Source organism: Thamnophis sirtalis, unplaced genomic scaffold (assembly GCF_051295495.1).
Source record: "Thamnophis sirtalis isolate CommonGarterSnake01/CBP01778 unplaced genomic scaffold, rThaSir2_p1.2 scaffold_2, whole genome shotgun sequence".
NCBI lineage: Eukaryota > Metazoa > Chordata > Lepidosauria > Squamata > Natricidae > Thamnophis > Thamnophis sirtalis.
In genome coordinates this window covers 39,651,558-39,668,609 of record NW_028261382.1, presented here as the reverse complement: position 1 = coordinate 39,668,609, position 17,052 = coordinate 39,651,558, and the positions used below count along the sequence as shown (strand labels likewise).

Below are 17,052 nucleotides of genomic sequence, written 5' to 3'. Positions count from 1 at the left end.
AGCAGCTAGGAAGAACTATTATCATTATTATAATTGCTATTATTTCTGTCAGGACTGAGTGGGAACAGTTTTAAGGTTGGACTCCAAGGCCAATCAGGCACAGCAGAGCAATGGGCCTAGGGAGAAGAAGTGAGGCCTTCAGGCTTCACCCTTATATATCCCCCCCCCACCCTGGGGTTCCAAAGCCCGCCATTTCCAGCCAATTGGGAAGAGGTGGCCTCCTCGAGCCGGGCGGACATTGGTCGCTTTGAGCGGGCTCGGGGACCAATGGAAGGGCCCGGCTAAGAGCCAATGAGAAGCTGGAGAGGGTCCACCAATCAGCTGAGGGGGCGAAAGGGGTATAAAAGGAGGCGCTGCTGAGGCAAAGGGCCAGATTGCCTAGAAGGAGAGCTGGAGAGAAGGAGGGCTGAAGCTGTGGCTGATCCCTGAGGAGAAGAGCTTGGACTGGAAGGCTGAAGAGCTGAAGCCACCTCAGCTGCAGGAGGAGGGAAGGAGAAGCAGCCAGAGGGGAGAAGAGCTAAAAGGTGGAAAGGAGACCACCAGGAGAGAAGATGCTGCATGATACAGAAGGAAGAGACCCCCTGAGGCTGAAGCCACTTGGACCCCAGAAGGGCGAAGATTAGGAAGAGCAGAAACAGCCCCTGAGGTAAAAAGCTGAAGTCACTATACACCTCAGGAGGTGAAAAGGAGGCCACCAGGAAAGCAGGAGCAGAAGGAGTCACTTTGGAGACAAAAAGAGCTTTAAGCCACTGCCCATGATCTCTGCTTGGCCCTCCATCCTGAACAGTAGAAAGGAAGGGCATTCACATGGGGGGGGGGGGGGAAGGAATGTCAACTACATGTGACCTGAGTTTAGATACATGGGGGTGGAGTGGGTTAACCTCAGGTGAGCTCCTACCAGTTTGGCCAAACTGGTAGTTGGTGGCCTGGGTCACTGGAACCAGGCCTGCTATCTTGGATTTTTGGTTCTATGCATAAGCAGAACAATTGCACAAATGTTCTTCCTTTTAACATTTTGCACATGTGCAGAGACCTATTGTGCAAATGTACATTTATGCATCTGGTGTGTGTATAAGTGAAGCAAGTGTACACATGTGCAAATTTTTTGCATGCCAAGAACAACCCACCTCTGGTCAATCTGATTTGTAGCAACAACACACATTTTGTGAAGTCCAATGCAAAAGTTTCCTTTTGTGGTTTAGGAACTCTAGCTATGCTCAAAGATTTGCAAAGAATATGAGGTTGTGTTGTGTTGTGTAAGGTGCTGTGAAAATGCCTGCGCAGAACTTTGGCTATAACATTGAATTATACAAATGGGGAAAAAATTTGGGGAACAAACTTAAAAATGACACTATCAGTTGCATACAAGGAAACCAGTACAAAATGTTTCACACCTGGTACCAACAAGGTTAGCTAAAATCTTAAATACCTCCCCAAAATGTTGGAAAAGCCAATCAATACACGGAACATATTACCATTTATGGTGGACCTGTGAGGAGGCTAAAAATTTGGAAAAAAAAAATCAAAAAATGGGCTGGAGGGTTAAAATAGAATGGAAACCTGAAGTTTTCCTACTAGGAATAATGTCTGCGAAATACCAAAAAGAAATCCAGTATTTAACACTACATATAATTACGGCGGCAAGGATTGCCTTTGCCCAGAAATGGAAAAACAAATTAATCCTAAGCGAAGATGAAATAATAAGAAAAGTTATGGATTGTGCTGAAATGGACAAACTAACTAAAGAAATCCAGGGAAAGGAAGAATCAGAATTCTACCAGATATGGGATAAATGGTTTAGGTGGATGGAGGGAAGAAACAAGAATCAATGAAGGAATATAAACAAAACTCAAAAAATAACAGTTATGAGTAAAATAAGAGGGTTAAGAATGGTGAAATCCAAATGAAATATAATAGAAGGGGAAATAATATAAGGTGAGCTGTATTGATTGGCAATTGCTATTAGAAAGAACAAGAAGCTTCTGTTCGTATTGTATTGTGTAAATGTGGTCTACGTCTAAGTTTTGTGTGTGTGTGTATTTTACATGTTTGTTAATAAAGTAAAAAAATGCCTGTGCATGTCAGACTTAAGGTCAAAAGTTGCCTCTGGAGCATAAAAACCTAGGGAACCAATCCTCTCCTGGGGGACAAGAAAGCCCCAGGTGTCCCCAAGCCCATAAGCCACAGCCTGTTATTATACTCTTCCATGCTGCAACAAAGAGAAACAAGTTACCACAACAGGACAGTTCAATCTTTCCAGGTGGGGGTCCTGCTTATAGGCCCCTGCTTGGGTGGGCCTTCCTCTCAGCCCCCCCTTCTAGTCCCCAGCCTCAAAATTAATTATATGTCTTTAAATTACGCAGAGTTCAAAATTAAAACACCCAGCATCTGAATAGCCAGAATAAATAAAGCTTTGGGGAAATCCCACAAGCAGGCGGTTAACAAGGAGTCTAGGAAAGGAAACCAATCACGAGATACAGTGCTGCTGCGCATGGAGGCTCCATTCCTCTAATTAAGGTTAACAAATAACCTAATTTTTTTTTTAAAAAAAAAGAATAAATCCTCCTACATTAATTCACTCCACAAAAACTGCCAAAGGCAAAGAGCGCCAGAAGTGGATCGTGATTATATTTGCGCATAACACTTCCTTTGGCTCACAAGTCGTCCAATTCCTGAACTACGTGAGCTGGTCCGCCACTGAGTACATATTGTGTGTGTGTGTGTGTGATGCACTTGCGTGGCCCTCTCAGCCTTCTTTTCAGAGATTTGGCAAAAATCACTGCTTGAAGATAGCAGGCCAAAGCCCGCTCCTCCCAGTTCTGCGGCAAAACCTGCGTTCAAAATCGGTTTCTCCGAGGCTGCATCACCACCATTAAAAAAAAAGAGGGGGGGGTCTTCCCACAACAAGGGTACCACTGGGGAGACCCTCCAGCATCATTGCAAAGGACTGAAATGGAGGCCACCGTGCCGGAAGGGCCCCGGCCGAGCGACTCTGTCATGCCGGAGAAACTTGAAACGGACACCGCACCTGAGGTGAGCTCACCGACCCAGCCGGTGCAGCAGGCCGAACGGAACTCGGCAACAAGGCGGGGCGACCTTTCCTCTCTTGTGCAAGGCCGAGTAAACAGCCGTGACGCCCCCGGAGTTGGCACTCCTTGCCAGAGAAATCTAGCACCTCCAAGTGCCAGCGACACCTTTGACTCTCCCTGACCCGGTGGTGCGCCAAGAAAGACAAATTCCTGGTTGTTCGAATCACCACTTGGAGCGTTTCCATGAGAGCTAGAAACTTCATTTCAAAAACAAAAACGCACCAAAAAAAACCCAGCCAATAAGAGCGTCAAGGCGTGGCCTGGGTTATCAAAGACAGTTTGCAAAAGGAGATTAAGTGGGTAGGTAAAGGATGGGATAACGCAAAAAGATTTGGGAAGGAAAGGAAGAAGTGGAAAACGTATTGGAGTTGCAAGAAAAGGGTGTGCCTGGCTGGCTGGCTGAATGCCACCTTCCTCTCCCAATCCAGGTTTCTCTCCCAAACCATCCACTAATTCAGAGGCCTGATCCATTAAGCGCCCTTATCCAGAGTTTGGGACAGCAGAGTTAGCAAAGCTAAACCGGGAATTGTTGCAACTGCAATGTGTTTCATGCCAGATTCACACATAAACAGCGAACCGTGGCTTGCAAGAATGGCTAATTCACAACAAACTGTGTGTTTAGCAGGAAGATGTCCGGAAGCAACCTGCATTTCGATGCAACCCGGATCCAAAAACATTGCACAGCGCAGTCTCCCCCCCTCCCAGATCCACCCGTGAGTCACCGCTGGGGAGTGCGTTTGTGTGCGCAACATTCTCCCAACCCGGACTCGCGCTAACCCCGGTTGGGCGCAAAGGTCTGAATCACCAACCATTCCCACTTTGCCATCCCCCAGGCCAGGCGAACCGAGCTCACGTTAATCATCAGCTCAGCTCCTGGAATGCAAACACCGAAACTGCTCCAGAAAGAGCCAGGCGGAAGAGGCCGCCAGTGCCTCGCAGCGCCCTGAAATACATGAAATGATTCTGAAAACTTTCCTCAGGCTCTGCCTGGAGAAGAGGACTGAACTCCCGGGCCTGTAAGCGTTCGGATTTCCGTTTCGCCTTCCCCAAAATATCCCGGAAGCGCTTCTGGGATCCGAAATAAAAGAAATTGGTTGAGAATCTGTTGGAAAACAGGGGTTGGGTGTTAAGAAGCCTGTAATCCAGTCACTTAATCAACTAAGTTGTTAGGAACTTCACTTCGGAGTTTCACCGGGACATCTGAAAATGCTTTTTTCTGAAGAACCTGCCGCTCCCAAAATATCAAGATTATCTGGAGGGTTTTAAAGTTTGAGGAGGAGAAGTTGCTTGGACCGTTCAAACTATTATTGATATTTTTCTGCCATTTCCTTCTCAAAAAAATCCGTCATTCTACGGAGGTAAAAACCCGATGCTTTCCTTCGACATTTCTCTTCGTGCGTACGTGGGGTTATTGTGAGGCCACCGCAGCACAGATTCACCGTACTCTAATTAAAACATTTTTCAGTGCTTTATTGCGGCCACACGCTGTTCCAATGTGAAAACCAGGAATCAAAAGTTGGCAGGAACTATCCGGACTGCTGGATAGGTTCTCAAGCGTGTGTGTTTTCCAACAGAAACTCGAAACTTTCTCAAGAAGGGGAAGAAGAAGGGGAAAAAAAACCAGCCAAACAGGTCCAGAGGGGGGATAAGGAAAGGGGGAACGGATCAATAGAAATCAGTCTATATTCAACAAGAGAGAGTCACACGAGCAGTTGGTTTAGAAGGAAGGTTGGTTTATCCTAGCGAAACAGAATTAATTCTTATTTGCTTTTATAACAACAGGTACCACGATCAAACACCTCGCTCTCATCACATCCTGGCTGGATTCAGTGGGAAGATATCCCAGATATATGATTTCTACCCGCTAAGATTTAGGGCAGCCTGTTTTTAAAATGCTATAGTCATCATCAACAAAACAATAACAAACCATTAAAACAATAAACATTTACTTTAACCCAGAACTAGGGCTGAACTAGATGACCTCTCTGGACCCATAGCCCAAAGCACCAGGAATGTGGCGCGCGCGCACACACACACACACACAGACACCAAATGTTTCCAATAAAGTGTGGGAAGTCTGCGTCTTTTCCCGGTTATCTCACATTCCAGTTCTGGCTACTCCCATTCCCTTCCGTGCTCCCATCTCTCCGGCTGTGCTTGGTTTGGGATCAGAGGTCACTCAACCTCTGGAAAAATCGTCCATTCCCCGTCCAGATTTAATCTCTAGAAATCCCACCTAGATAAGTTGGGGGTCTGGGAGGAGGAGGGGGTGTGTGTGGGGAGGGGGGAGAGAGAAACCTAATCAGCACCAGGCAGGGAGTGACACCAACTTCAAGGGGCCGAAGGGAAGCGGAGACCGGCTGAGAGCAAATCGTTTTTTAGATTATCCGAGGGAGGGCGGAAAAAATAATTATTATTATAATCCTTTTTTTAAAAACAAATTCCACCCAGGGAGAATTGCAGCCGCTCGTCCCTTTTCCTGAAGCAGAGATGGGGGGGGAAAAAAGTTTTAAAACTTTGACAAGTCTTTTTTGGAGAGCGGGAATAAATCGACATTAAGAGAAAGGAAGCTGGCTTGTTTAAGCGGAGGGCGGAAATAAGAGCCTTCCAACGCCATCACCAACACCATCACACAGGTGTCAACCAGGAGGAACCAACAACATCCCTGCCCTTTAGTGGCAGGGCCAGCCGGGTGGCCACAACCCTCACTGGGCCATTATTCATCCTTCCGACCACCGGTCGTGGCAAGGGCACCAGCAGGCGATCACCAGCGCAGGCCACAGCGTTCCTGCCCCGAACAAGCCCAGGAAGGTCAGGTTCCGCAGGGGGGCACTTTTTAAAGAGGCCGCAGGAAGTCTGAGTCGTCGCTTACGGCCACAGCGGAGGTAAAGCAAACAAGAGGACCCCTGAGCAAGCGCAGAGTGCAGACCACTTCCCTCCCCGACCGGATTGGGAGAGAGCGAGGGACGTTTCAAGCAACGGAATGGAAATAAATTTAAAGTATCTGGTTCAAAAGCTGGGTCCCTGGGGAGCAGGGCTCACTTAGCAACCGCCTTGCTTAACCACAGAATTATGGCCGTAAGTCAAGGGCGTTCTGCCTGGATTTTGGTGTTCGCCGACCTTAGACAAACTAAGTTTTGTTTTGCTTTCATCAGGCGCTGGAGGAAATGATTAAGCCCTTGTGTGTGTGTCTCTCTCTCTCTCTTGTCTGCAAACAGGATTTGACAACAATCAGGTCTGTTTGGAGGGAGGGTCCATTAAGCCCCCACCCCCAATCACAGCGGGAGACAACAACTTCACAAGCACACAAAAGCAGAGGGAAATGGCTCCTGGGCCTGGCCAGTTGTTTTCCCCCCTCTACTCCAGTTTCGATCCAGGCTGACCTTGCAGGTGTAAAAGGAAACCAGAAGAGAAAGGTTGCGTTTGGGGTGGGGGGGAGGGAAAGGGGGAGGGGAGAAGCCCAGAAAGGTATTTAAAAGGCTGCAGATTCAGACAATCGGTTTAAAAGCAGCAGAGCAGCAGCAGAGAATCCCCCCCCCAAACAGGGATTAAAGGATTTAGGCCCCTCTGGGTGTATTGGGGTACAGGAGGGGGGGGGGGCTTAGGAGAGAGAAAAGAGCAGATGGAACTTCAGGAGGGAGGCTGGCTGAGGATGGTGGGGGTTGTAGTCCCAGCTATCTAAAAGGGTTGGGGGAATGTTTTAAGACCCTGCTTCCTTCCCTAACCCACCCTCCCTTTTTTCCTCCTTCCCTCCTTTTTCTCTCCCTCCTTCCTTTCGTTCCCCCTTCCCTTTTTTCTCTTCCTCCTTTTGTTCCCTCCTTCCTTCCCCTTCTTTCCGCCTTTCTCCTTTCCCCTACAACCTCCCTTCCTTTCGCCCCTCCTTTACTTTTTCTTTCTGTCTTTCTCCTTCTTTCCTTCCTTCCTCCTACAACCTTCCTTCCCTCTCTCCCTCCCTTTTTCTTTCTTTTCTCTCTTTACATCCTCCTTCCCTCCTTTTTCTCTCCCTCCTTCCTTTCTCCTTTCACCCCTCCTTTCCTTTTTCCTTCTTTCTTTCTCCTTCCTTCCTTCTACAGCCTTCCTTCCTTTCTTTCCCTCCCTCCCTCCCTTTTTCCTTCTTTTCTCTCTTTCCATCCTCATTCCCTCCTTTTTCTCTCCCTCCTTCCTTTCTCCTTTCGCCCCTCCTTTCCTTTTTCCTTCTTTCTGTCTTTCTCCTTCTTTCCTTCCTTCCTTTCCTTCCCTCCCTCCCTTTTTCCTTCTTTTCTCTCTTTCCATCCTCATTCCCTTTTTCTCTTCCTCCTTTCTCCTTCCTTCCTCCAAAGCCCATCCCACTCATTTCAGAGGAGTCCCCTCCCCTGGGCAAAGGTGGGGCCCGTTTCCTGGGCAGAGGGGAGAAGGGCAGGTCACAGATCCAAAAGTCCCCATCTGCCTTTCCGGGACCCTCCCTGGGGCTGGCTGCCTCGGACCCTTCCCCACCCAGTCAAAGGGCTGGCGGGGGGGGGGGAGGCTTGCTCCTTTGCCCCGTTGAAGGCTCAGGGCGGGATGAGGGGGCGGGGGCAGCATGCCAGCTGGGCAAAGCGGGCACAGAGGCGTCCCTGGACTTTCAGCAGAGCCCCGTCCTCTCCCGCTGAGCCGGACTGCAACCCCCATGGTCCGCGGCCGGCAGCCAGGCAGAGAAGCCCCCCCCCATCTATCCGCGGACCCGAGGAGGGGAGACCCACGCCCTTTCCCCTTCCCATCCCCTCCGGCTGGGCTCGGACGCCCCCTCCCCTCCAGCCTCCTCGCCCTCAGCAAGGGGCGTCCGAGCCCGAGGGGATGGGAAGGGCGTGTTCTCCCCTCCTCGGGGGTCCGCAGAGCGATGGATGGATGGGGGGGGGGCTTCTCTGCCTGGCTGCTGGCCGCGGACCATGGGCGCTGCAGTCCGGCTGAGCTGGAAGCAGCAGCCGCGAAGGTGCCGGCCGGGGGCAATGGGCGGTGTAGTCCTGGAGGGAGGGAGGGGATGCCAAGAGAGGATTGTCCCCCGGGGGGGGCAAAAGGGAGGCGGGAGTCTCTCCTTCCCCCTCCCTCCCGCAGGACACTCAAAGGGGCGCCCGTCGCTATCCGGGACGGCGGGGAAGCCCAGGAAGGCAGCGGAGCCCGGGAGAAGAAGGGAAGGAGAAAAAGGAGGAGGAGAAGGAGAAAAAGGAGGAGGAGAAGGGGACGGGGAAGCCACCCACCCGCTGAGCCCCCCGTCTTACCCGCCCGTCTTCCTCGCCCACCCGCCGCCTCTGGCTCCGCTCCGCTTCTGGCCGCCGCCCCGGGCGGGCGCAACCTGTTACCTGAGCCCGCGCCTCGGCCACGCCCCCGGCGCTCCCCATTGGCGCAGCCCGCGCCGCCGCGCCACGCCCCTCTCCCGCCGCCTTGCCTCCTTTTCCGCACGGGCGGGGCCCGGAGCCCTAGCAACCGGGAGCGCAGGCCGCCGCCGCCGCCGCCTCCCTAGCAACGGGGCCTGGGAGATGCTACAGAAAGCGACCCCTTCGTTGCAGGAATTGAAAGTGGAGAAATCCCCCCCAAAACACACACACACACACACACACACACACTAGGATCAGGGTCAGCTGCCTTCCTGTGTGGGATCCCAAGTCCCATTCTCCCCAGCTATAACGTTCCCTGGTCCAGTGTGGTCCATGGTGCTCAACAGGTTCATGGTCCATCATGACCCATGGTGCCCATCTTCCACAGTCCAACATGATCCATGGTGCCCAACTTCCAGTCCATCATGATCCATGGTGCCCATCTTCCACAGTCCAACATGATCCATGGTGCCCATCTTCCAGTCCAACATGATCCATGGTGGCCATCTTCCACAGTCCAACATGATCCATGGTGGCCATCTTCCACAGTCCAACATGATCCATGGTGCCCATCTTCCACAGTCCAACATGATCCATGGTGCCCATCTTCCACAGTCCATCATGATCCATGGTGCCCAACTGGTGCATGGTCCATCATGATCCATGGTGCCCATCTTCCAGTCCAACATGATCCCTGGTGCCCATCTTCCACAGTCCATCATGATCCCTGGTGCCCATCTTCCACAGTCCATCATGATCCATGGTGCCCATCTTCCAGTCCAACATGATCCATGGTGCTCAACAGGTGCATGGTCCATCATGATCCCTGGTGCCTATCTTCCACAGTCCAACATGATCCATGGTGCCCATCTTCCACAGTCCAACATGATCCATGGTGCCCAACTGGTGCATGGTCCAGTTGTCTGCTGTATCTTATAAAATATTTTTCTGCATTTCTTGTCCTCAATTTTTTCCCCCCAAGTCAAGTAAGAGGGAAACCTGAGTGGAAGACTCTTAATAATATCTTTCTGCCTAAAAGCGAAGGAATCCTGGATAAAAATTCAAAAATGGTTGGAGGAAATAACGGAACAAAAAATTGATATGAAGCCAGAACTGTTCTTTCTAGGAATAATACAAGGAAATATAAGTAAAGAAATTCAATATGTTATACTTCACATCATTATTGCAGCCAGAATTACATTTTGCCCAAAATTGGAAACAAAAAAGGCCCCTTCAAATTCAGAAATCGTAAAAAAAAATGCACGGAAATGGATAAATTAAGAATGGAACTAAGGGACAGAGAGGAAATTGAGTATTGCAAGATGGAATAGGTGGTATAATTGGCTTGGAAAGAGATGTAAAATTAATGCATAATGAATACATGGAAAATATAACAAAAGGAGATGGTATATATTCAGAAAGTAGTAGAGGTGGTAAATATTGTATGTATTGTAAAAAGGGGTAATCATGGAACAAGGAGATATATAGGTATAAAACCATGGATCGTAGAATGGAAAATCCGAAATTGGAAAAAAGAATACCGATAATGGAGAGCTGTAAAAGTGTAATTGTGATTTTAATGTTTAAAACATGCTGAATAAAAAATATTATTTAAAATTATATCTGTCTGTCTGTCTAACTAGTCACTGCTGACAGTGACTTGCTAATATGTGATCGATCCGAGGTGGAGGCACCTCCAATGGGAATCATTTGGGGCTGGAGGAAAAAGGCATCTTCTGTTTGTTTTGGGAAGTGAAGTGAAACAAAGGGAGCATAGATCCTGAATCCATTGTGAGCTCAGCAGCTTTGCGGAACAATGCCAGGTCAAAGAAGAAACTCCAGTTTTCTTTCCTGATCACTTATCCAGCCAGGACAAAGGCTCCCATTGAAGTCTTCCAACTTCTGCAGTGGACAGAAGCAATTGGAGGTTAGCTCTCCCCCACTGGCTCCATATCTCCTGATTACAAGTCGTGGGGTGGGGGGGGGATCCTGATTTAAATTTCACAGAGTTTCTGCTGCAATCTCCTTGCAAATGTTTTATTTGCATGTAAATGCATGCTTTCTGCATGCTGCAAAAGGCGTTTACTGCACGTTTGCAAAATGCGATCTAGTTTGTCATTTTAAAATTTCCCTGCTGCCCTTAAACATTTTGTTTTCTTAACTCCACTTTGGACGCGGAGCTTTTAAAGCTCGAAGCAACTCTTAGGGCACCCAGAAATTTCTTCTCTGGTGGAACCGCATCCCATCCGCTCTCTCCAGCTGTTCGAGAGCAGCCCGAATAAAATCCTCCTTCCCTTCTTCCCCTTCCCACAACCCAAGGGATTCAGGGTGGCACGTCACTCCCCCCCACACGGGTCACCCCAATTATGTTCCGCGCTGGGAGATCTGGAGCTTGTTAGGTTGAATCAGATCACGCTGGCTGTCACTTTCTTTTCAGCTGGTGAAAAGCAGTGGAAAAAAAAACACATGAGCCAGAACTGGACTTTGTGGAGGGCCGAAGGGCTGGTTTTTCAATGAAAAATGAAGGAGCTCAGCGGCCTGAAGAGGGGAGCGGGAATGCGAACATGCCAACAAGCGAGCCGAGGTCATGTTTTGGTTTCCGGCTGCTGCTCTGAAGTGGAAGCAGCTGGAATGAGGCTGGCAATGTTGCAAAGGGTTTCTTGTTCCCAGGCGAAGAAGCAGAAAAAACAAAACAAAATGGAAAAAAAAAAATGACTGAGCGGGTCAATAAAAGTGGTGCCACTTTCCCATCTCCCTCTGCCCAGACAATCTGGGGGGCTTATTCGCCCAATACTGGGATGCTGTTTATTCGCACACTTCTCGTGACCTTGAAAAAAAAGAGCTGGAGAAAGCCGCAATTCTCCCTTCATTCACTATATTCCATTTCCAGTTGATGTGTTAGGTCTGTAGCCCTCCAAGAGGGTTTAAAAGGTAAAAGGTTCCCCTTGTACCTTTGTGCTAGTCGTTCCTGACTCTAGGGGGCGATGCTCATCAGTTTTGAAGCCAAAGAGCCAGCGCTGTCCGAAGACGTCTCCGTGGTCGGCATGACTCAACGCCAAAGGCGCATGGAACGCTGTTCCCTTCCCACCAAAGGTGGTTCCTGTTTTTCTACTTGCATTTTCTTACATGCTTTCGAACTGCTAGGTTGGCAGAAGCTGGGACAAGTCACAGGAGCTCACTCTGTTATGTGGCGCTCGGGATTCGAACCGCTGAACTGCCGATCTTTTGATCAACAAGCTCAGTGTTTTAGGCCTTTCAAGACACTTAGGTCCCACCAAAGAGCCGTCCACAAACATTGCCAATGACCCAAATAGATTTTTTAAAAAAACTATTTTGTGATTGGATTTGTCCGTCTCGCCCTTCTCCCACCCGAGCTGACCACCAGCGACTCAAACGTTCCAGCCAAGGAATAAATGGATGGAAACGGATCAAGGAGAGATTCAACCTAGAGAGGAGGAGACATTTTCCTGACCGTGAGAGCCATCTACCCATGGAACAGAAGTTGTGGGAGCTTCATCCCTGGAAGCTTTCAAGAAGGGACTGAATTGCCATCTGTCAGAAATGGTGCAGGGTCTCCTGCTTGGCAAGGGGGGTGGGGTGGACTAGAAGACCTCCGAGGTGGCACAGTGGTTAGGGTGCAGCACTGCAGGCCACTTCAGCTGACTGCTAGTTCGGCAGTTCGGCTGTTCAAATCTCACCGGCTCAAGGTTGACTCAGCCTTCCATCCTTCCGAGGTGGGTAAAATGAGGACCCGGATTGTTGTTGAGGACGATATGCTGACTCTGTAAACCGCTTAGAGAGGGCTGAAAGCCCTATGAAGCGGTATATAAGTCTAACTGCCATTGCTATCTCCAAGGTTCCTTCCAATTCTGTGATTGTCATTCTGTAAGGGTTTCCTGCTGGAGCAGAAGGTTGGACTCAATGACCTCCAAAGTCCCTTCCAACTCTGTGATTCTGTCATGGTCTTCTGCTTGAGCCGAGGGTTGGATTGGAAGACCTCCAAGGTCCCTTCCAACTCTTGTTAGCAGAATCCTCCCCTTGGGCAAGAGAGCCTCGTTTCACAACGTCCTTGCATCGGAAGGCCCGGAGGGAGTTTTTGCATCTTTGCAAAAAAATACATTGAATGATAAAATGTTTCAATCCCAGGCAGAGATTGGCCTGAAATCTGAGTTTTCCCAGCTGCAAGCAGATAAGAGAGACTTTATTGCTGGGCAATTCTCATGCCGGTTTTTGCAGCGCATATAAAGCGAATGGGGGGCGTCCACACGTGCTCCTTGCCCCCCCCCATTGTTGCCGCTGCTCCCTTGCAACGCCACTGCATGCGCATTGGAAGGGATCCAACTTCAGGGTTGCACGCCCTTCATTCTCGGGTGTGCGGGGAGATTTGCAAAAAAAATAAAAAAATTATTTGCAAAAAACAATTTGCAAAAAATCATCCGCCTTCCTGGAAATGGGCAGCTCCCTCGCTGCGTGAAGTCCCCCCCCCCCACCGCGACCCGGAAGTGCTTCTTCCAGCGTCGGAGGGTGCCACGCTCAAGAGGGCGGCCTCCTCCAGGAGGACTTTCTACTTTCCCGACCGCTCTAAAAGAATTTCACAACGGAAATCCTCGGGTTCTGGCTGGGCTTCCCCGTTTCTGCCCTCTCCTCCCCCCCACGGAAAATCCGCCCCTCCCACGAGGCGCTTTTTGCCTCGTATCCGCCACACCCAAGATGGCGCCCGCCTCTTTTCCCCGGCCTACGGAGTGCCGGCGAGGACAATCGGGAGGCGTCCCGCGCCGGTTGGCCGGGTGCTGCGCATGCTCCGTGGCGCCGCCTCTTCCTGCTCCGTGACTAAGCGGCGGCCGTTCGGGGAAAGGAAAGATGGAGGCGCCCGCGATGCTGCCGCTGCCTTCGCTGCTCTGGGCCGGGGGTCCCGCCCCGGGGAGGCTCTTCCCACTGGGCAGCCCGGCCCAGGACTCCCGGGCCCAAACCGAGGCCTCCAAGAGGACCCTGTAAGGCTGGGGAAAGGGGGGGGGAGGAAGAGGGGGAAGCCCCTTCCCACGGGGGGGGGAGACCCCGTGTGTGACGTCATGATGGGAGGAGGGGGGGGAAGGGAACCACCTCGCGGGGAGGGGTGCAAATCAGGGTGCTGAACTAGAGTTTCCTGCATGGATGGGAATTGTAGTCCCAGCAGTCACCTGGTGGCTCAGGGTTTTTGGGGTGGGGTGGGGGACTTTCCCTTGATGGGATCTGCAACTTCCCCCCCACACACTCAGCTTTTAATTAGAGCATCCCCCCACTCACCCACCCACAGACACATCCTGGGTCCTAAAGGTAGACTGCCCCTAGCTAGGGAAGTTCGACCGTAGGTATTATTGCGAATGGGACTGGAGGATTTGGGGAGGGGGGTGTTGAGAGATGGGGGGAGATCCCGTGTCTCCTGGATCAGCAATTGGAGTCGGGGGGGGGGGGGACAGGATCCTTCCAGCATGCAGGGAGGGGTCATCCAGATCTACAAACCCCCCTTGTAGGAATTGGCAACACATCCTTTCCTTCCTTCCTTCCTTCCATTTACCTACCTATCTAAGTTCATCTATCTATCTATCTATCTATCTATCTATCTATCTATCTATCTATCTATCTATCTATCTCTATAGTATCTGTCTATATCTATAGATAGTAATCTATATCTATTTATCATCTATCTATCTCTCTCAATCTTTATCTATCACCTAATCTATCTATTGTATCTATCTGTGTATGTATCTATCTTTCATCTATCTATCTATCTATCTATCTACAGTATCTATCACCTAATCTATATCTATATCATCTCTCTCTCAATCTCTATCTATCTATCACCTAATCTATCGTATCTATCTATATCCATCTATCTATCTATCACCTAATCTATCTATCTATCTATCTATCTATCTATCTATCTATCTATCTATCTATCTATCTATCTACAGTATCTATCACCTAATCTATCATCTATCTCTCTCTCAATCTCTATCTAATCTATTTTATCACCTTATCTATCGTATCTATCTACAGTATCTATCACCTAATCTATATCTATATCTATCATCTCTCTCTCTCAATCTCTATCTATCTAATCTATCACCTTATCTATCTATTTCTATCCTTCTTTCTACCCATCATCTACCCCCCCCTCTCTCTCCACGCCTACCAATCCATCCACCTACCCACTAATCTACCCCTCTTCCCTCCCCGTTCCCCCCCCCCCATCCAGGAGCCCCATGGTGACGGGCACCTCCGTCCTGGGCCTGAAGTTCGAGGGTGGGGTGATGATCGCCGCCGACACGCTTGGGTCCTATGGCTCGCTGGCTCGGTTCCGCAACCTCTCCCGGATCATGAAGGTCAACGACAGCACCGCCCTGGGCGCCTCGGGGGACTACGCCGACTTCCAGTACCTCAAGCAAGTCCTGGAGCAGATGGTGTAAGTGGCCGGGCCGTCCGGCGTTCGGGTGGGTGGGTGGGTGGGAGTGTCCCAGCTGGCTCCTTCACCCGCTGAATTGGTCTTGAAAACAATGAAAGGAGGAATTAAAAGAGGGTCCCCGACTTCGGCCACTTTAAGACTTGTGGACTTCAACTTCCACAAGCCTTAAAGCGGCCAACTTTGGAGGACCCCACCCCCCCAACCTAAAAGCAATGCAATCCAGCTTTGATTAGCTCGTGAAGGGGCTCCCCATGAGCTTTTCCGATTTAAATCAGCGTGAAGGTTTAAACGTCCGGAGAATTTTGAGGTGGGACCCCTGAAATCAACATCCCAATGAACAATTCCTGTATCAACCCTGTAAATAAAAATATTTGGGGGTCCGTAAGCTGGCTTGATAGCCTTTGGGGCTGAAAGGTTGGAGACCCCTTGGGCCTTTCCATGGGGCTCCCTTCTCCTCCTTGGGAGGTGCTCGGACACACACACACCCGGCCTCCGCAAGGGAGCCTGGACGGGGAGAGGGGCTGGGGACGCAGCGTCTCAGCGGGACCTCTCTCGTCTCGCAGGATTGACGAGGACCTCCTGGGCGACGGGCACAGTTACAGCCCAAAGGCCATTCACTCCTGGCTGACCCGAGTCATGTACAACCACCGGTCCAAGATGAATCCTCTCTGGAATACAGTGGTCATCGGCGGCTATTCCAACGGGGAAGGGTAAGGCCGGGAAATGGGGGAGGGAAAAACTCCCGGCGGGCTGAATATTTCTCAAAAGTCTCATTTGCACCAAAGTCCCCGTTTTATTTAGGGGGATGCGGTGGCTTAGTGGCTAAGACCTTCGGCCCTGCAGCCCCCCATAATCTCTCCCCTCTCAGCTTCTTAGGCTACGTCGACATGCTGGGAGTGGCGTACGAGGCTTCTTCGTTGGCAACCGGATACGGGTCTTACGTGGCACAGGTGGGCAGAAAGTAAACCCACTGGCGTTTTGGGGGGGGGGGGAGCCATCATGGCTTCTCTCTGGATCGGTGCCCCAGCCTCATTTTTCAAGCGTTTTTTTGTGTGCCGAGTGGCGGCTATTTGCGGCAAGCCGGAGACGGGTTCGAGTGACGGGGCTCCAGTTTTAAGGTGTGCGACTGAAAACACCCCCCCCCTCCGTTTCTTTCGCCCCGTCACAGCCATTAATGAGGGAGGCGCTGGAGAAGACCCCCAACCTCTCCCAGCAGGCGGCCAGAGCTCTGATTGAACGGTGTATGAAGATCCTCTACTACCGGGACGCCCGCTCGTTCAACCGGGTAAGAGAGGGGCATCGTGGTGTCCTCCTCCCTCCCTCCCTCCCTCCCTGGGGTCCCCTTGAAGGCGGGCCTCTCAAAAGAGAAGGCAAGGAAGACCCCCTAACCCTCCGCCCTCCCTCCTCAGTACGAGATCACCACCGTCACCGAGAAAGGCATGGAGGTGGAAGGGCCCCTCTCCCTGGAGACCAACTGGGAGATCGCTCACCTGATCAGGTAAGGTGGGCCGGGGCCGCCCGGTGGTCTTGTCCTCACAATTCTCTCGTGGCCGCTTTCCCTTCCTCCCTACCTGGAATTTTAAGAACGGTTGGATTTTCAAGACTGGCTGCGATGTTTGCGTGTCATTAATATGGTGGTGTTTTTTTCTCCCCCCCTTGCAGTGGTTTCGAATGAAACAGAAAACGGGAGTTTTTCTACCTGCTGGAAGACAGAAACTCCAAATCCTTTTGTTATACTGTTTGAAGCTCCTCTCTTTAATAATAAAAGATGCTTGGCTATTGTACGACGACTCTGCCGCGTGAGAATTTTTCAGTCTCAAAAGGTTCTTCCCCCCCCCCCAGATTTACAGGGGTCCCTTGTAAACATAGCAATAGGCTTTTGTTACAATGCTTTCACAGCCCTCTCTAAGCGGTTTATACAATCGGCATCTGGGCCCCCAACAATCCGGGTCCTCATATGATCTTTTATCATCCTTCAACCTTCCAAAACAGCTGAACTTCCCATAATCCCCCAGCTCCAAACCAGCCTAGGAGTTAAAAACAATTTTGGTAGCTCCTATCAGAACGTTTTAAAAAAAACAACACTATTTTTGGGAGGTGTTACTTATTCAAAGATTTTCTACCGAGGAACACCAGGAATTTTGTGGGTTCTAGTAGAGTTTGAGATCTGTTTTCTGCCTGGGAGGGGAGG

At 50.4% G+C, this 17,052-nt stretch overlaps 2 protein-coding genes across 4 annotated transcripts in view; one reads left to right on the top strand and one right to left on the bottom strand.

Annotated features, from left to right (window-relative positions):
- CGN (cingulin) overlaps nucleotides 1-8,370 on the bottom strand; it is a 30,037-nt gene extending 21,667 nt beyond the window's left edge. The window contains exon 1 of the mRNA XM_087705033.1: nucleotides 8,324-8,370. The gene's annotated coding sequence lies outside the window, so the exon portion shown is untranslated. The remainder of the gene's footprint in view (nucleotides 1-8,323) is intronic.
- A 4,864-nt stretch (nucleotides 8,371-13,234) lies between these two features.
- On the top strand, nucleotides 13,235-16,651 carry PSMB4 (proteasome 20S subunit beta 4). Of its 3 annotated transcripts, XM_014055776.2 has the most exons (7): nucleotides 13,241-13,410; nucleotides 14,655-14,861; nucleotides 15,425-15,571; nucleotides 15,730-15,811; nucleotides 16,030-16,146; nucleotides 16,271-16,359; nucleotides 16,524-16,651. In XM_014055776.2, the coding sequence occupies exons 1-7, from the start codon at nucleotides 13,280-13,282 to the stop codon at nucleotides 16,534-16,536; spliced, it is 786 nt and encodes a 261-aa protein (XP_013911251.1). In that variant the 5' UTR covers nucleotides 13,241-13,279; the 3' UTR covers nucleotides 16,537-16,651. The 3 variants fall into 3 exon arrangements, with proteins under 3 accessions (XP_087561158.1, XP_087561157.1, XP_013911251.1); XM_087705032.1 differs by lacking the exon at nucleotides 15,425-15,571 and having other exon boundaries at nucleotides 13,235-13,410; XM_087705031.1 differs by lacking the exon at nucleotides 16,524-16,651 and having other exon boundaries at nucleotides 13,240-13,410; nucleotides 16,271-16,363.
- The last annotated feature ends 401 nt before the right edge of the window (nucleotides 16,652-17,052 follow it).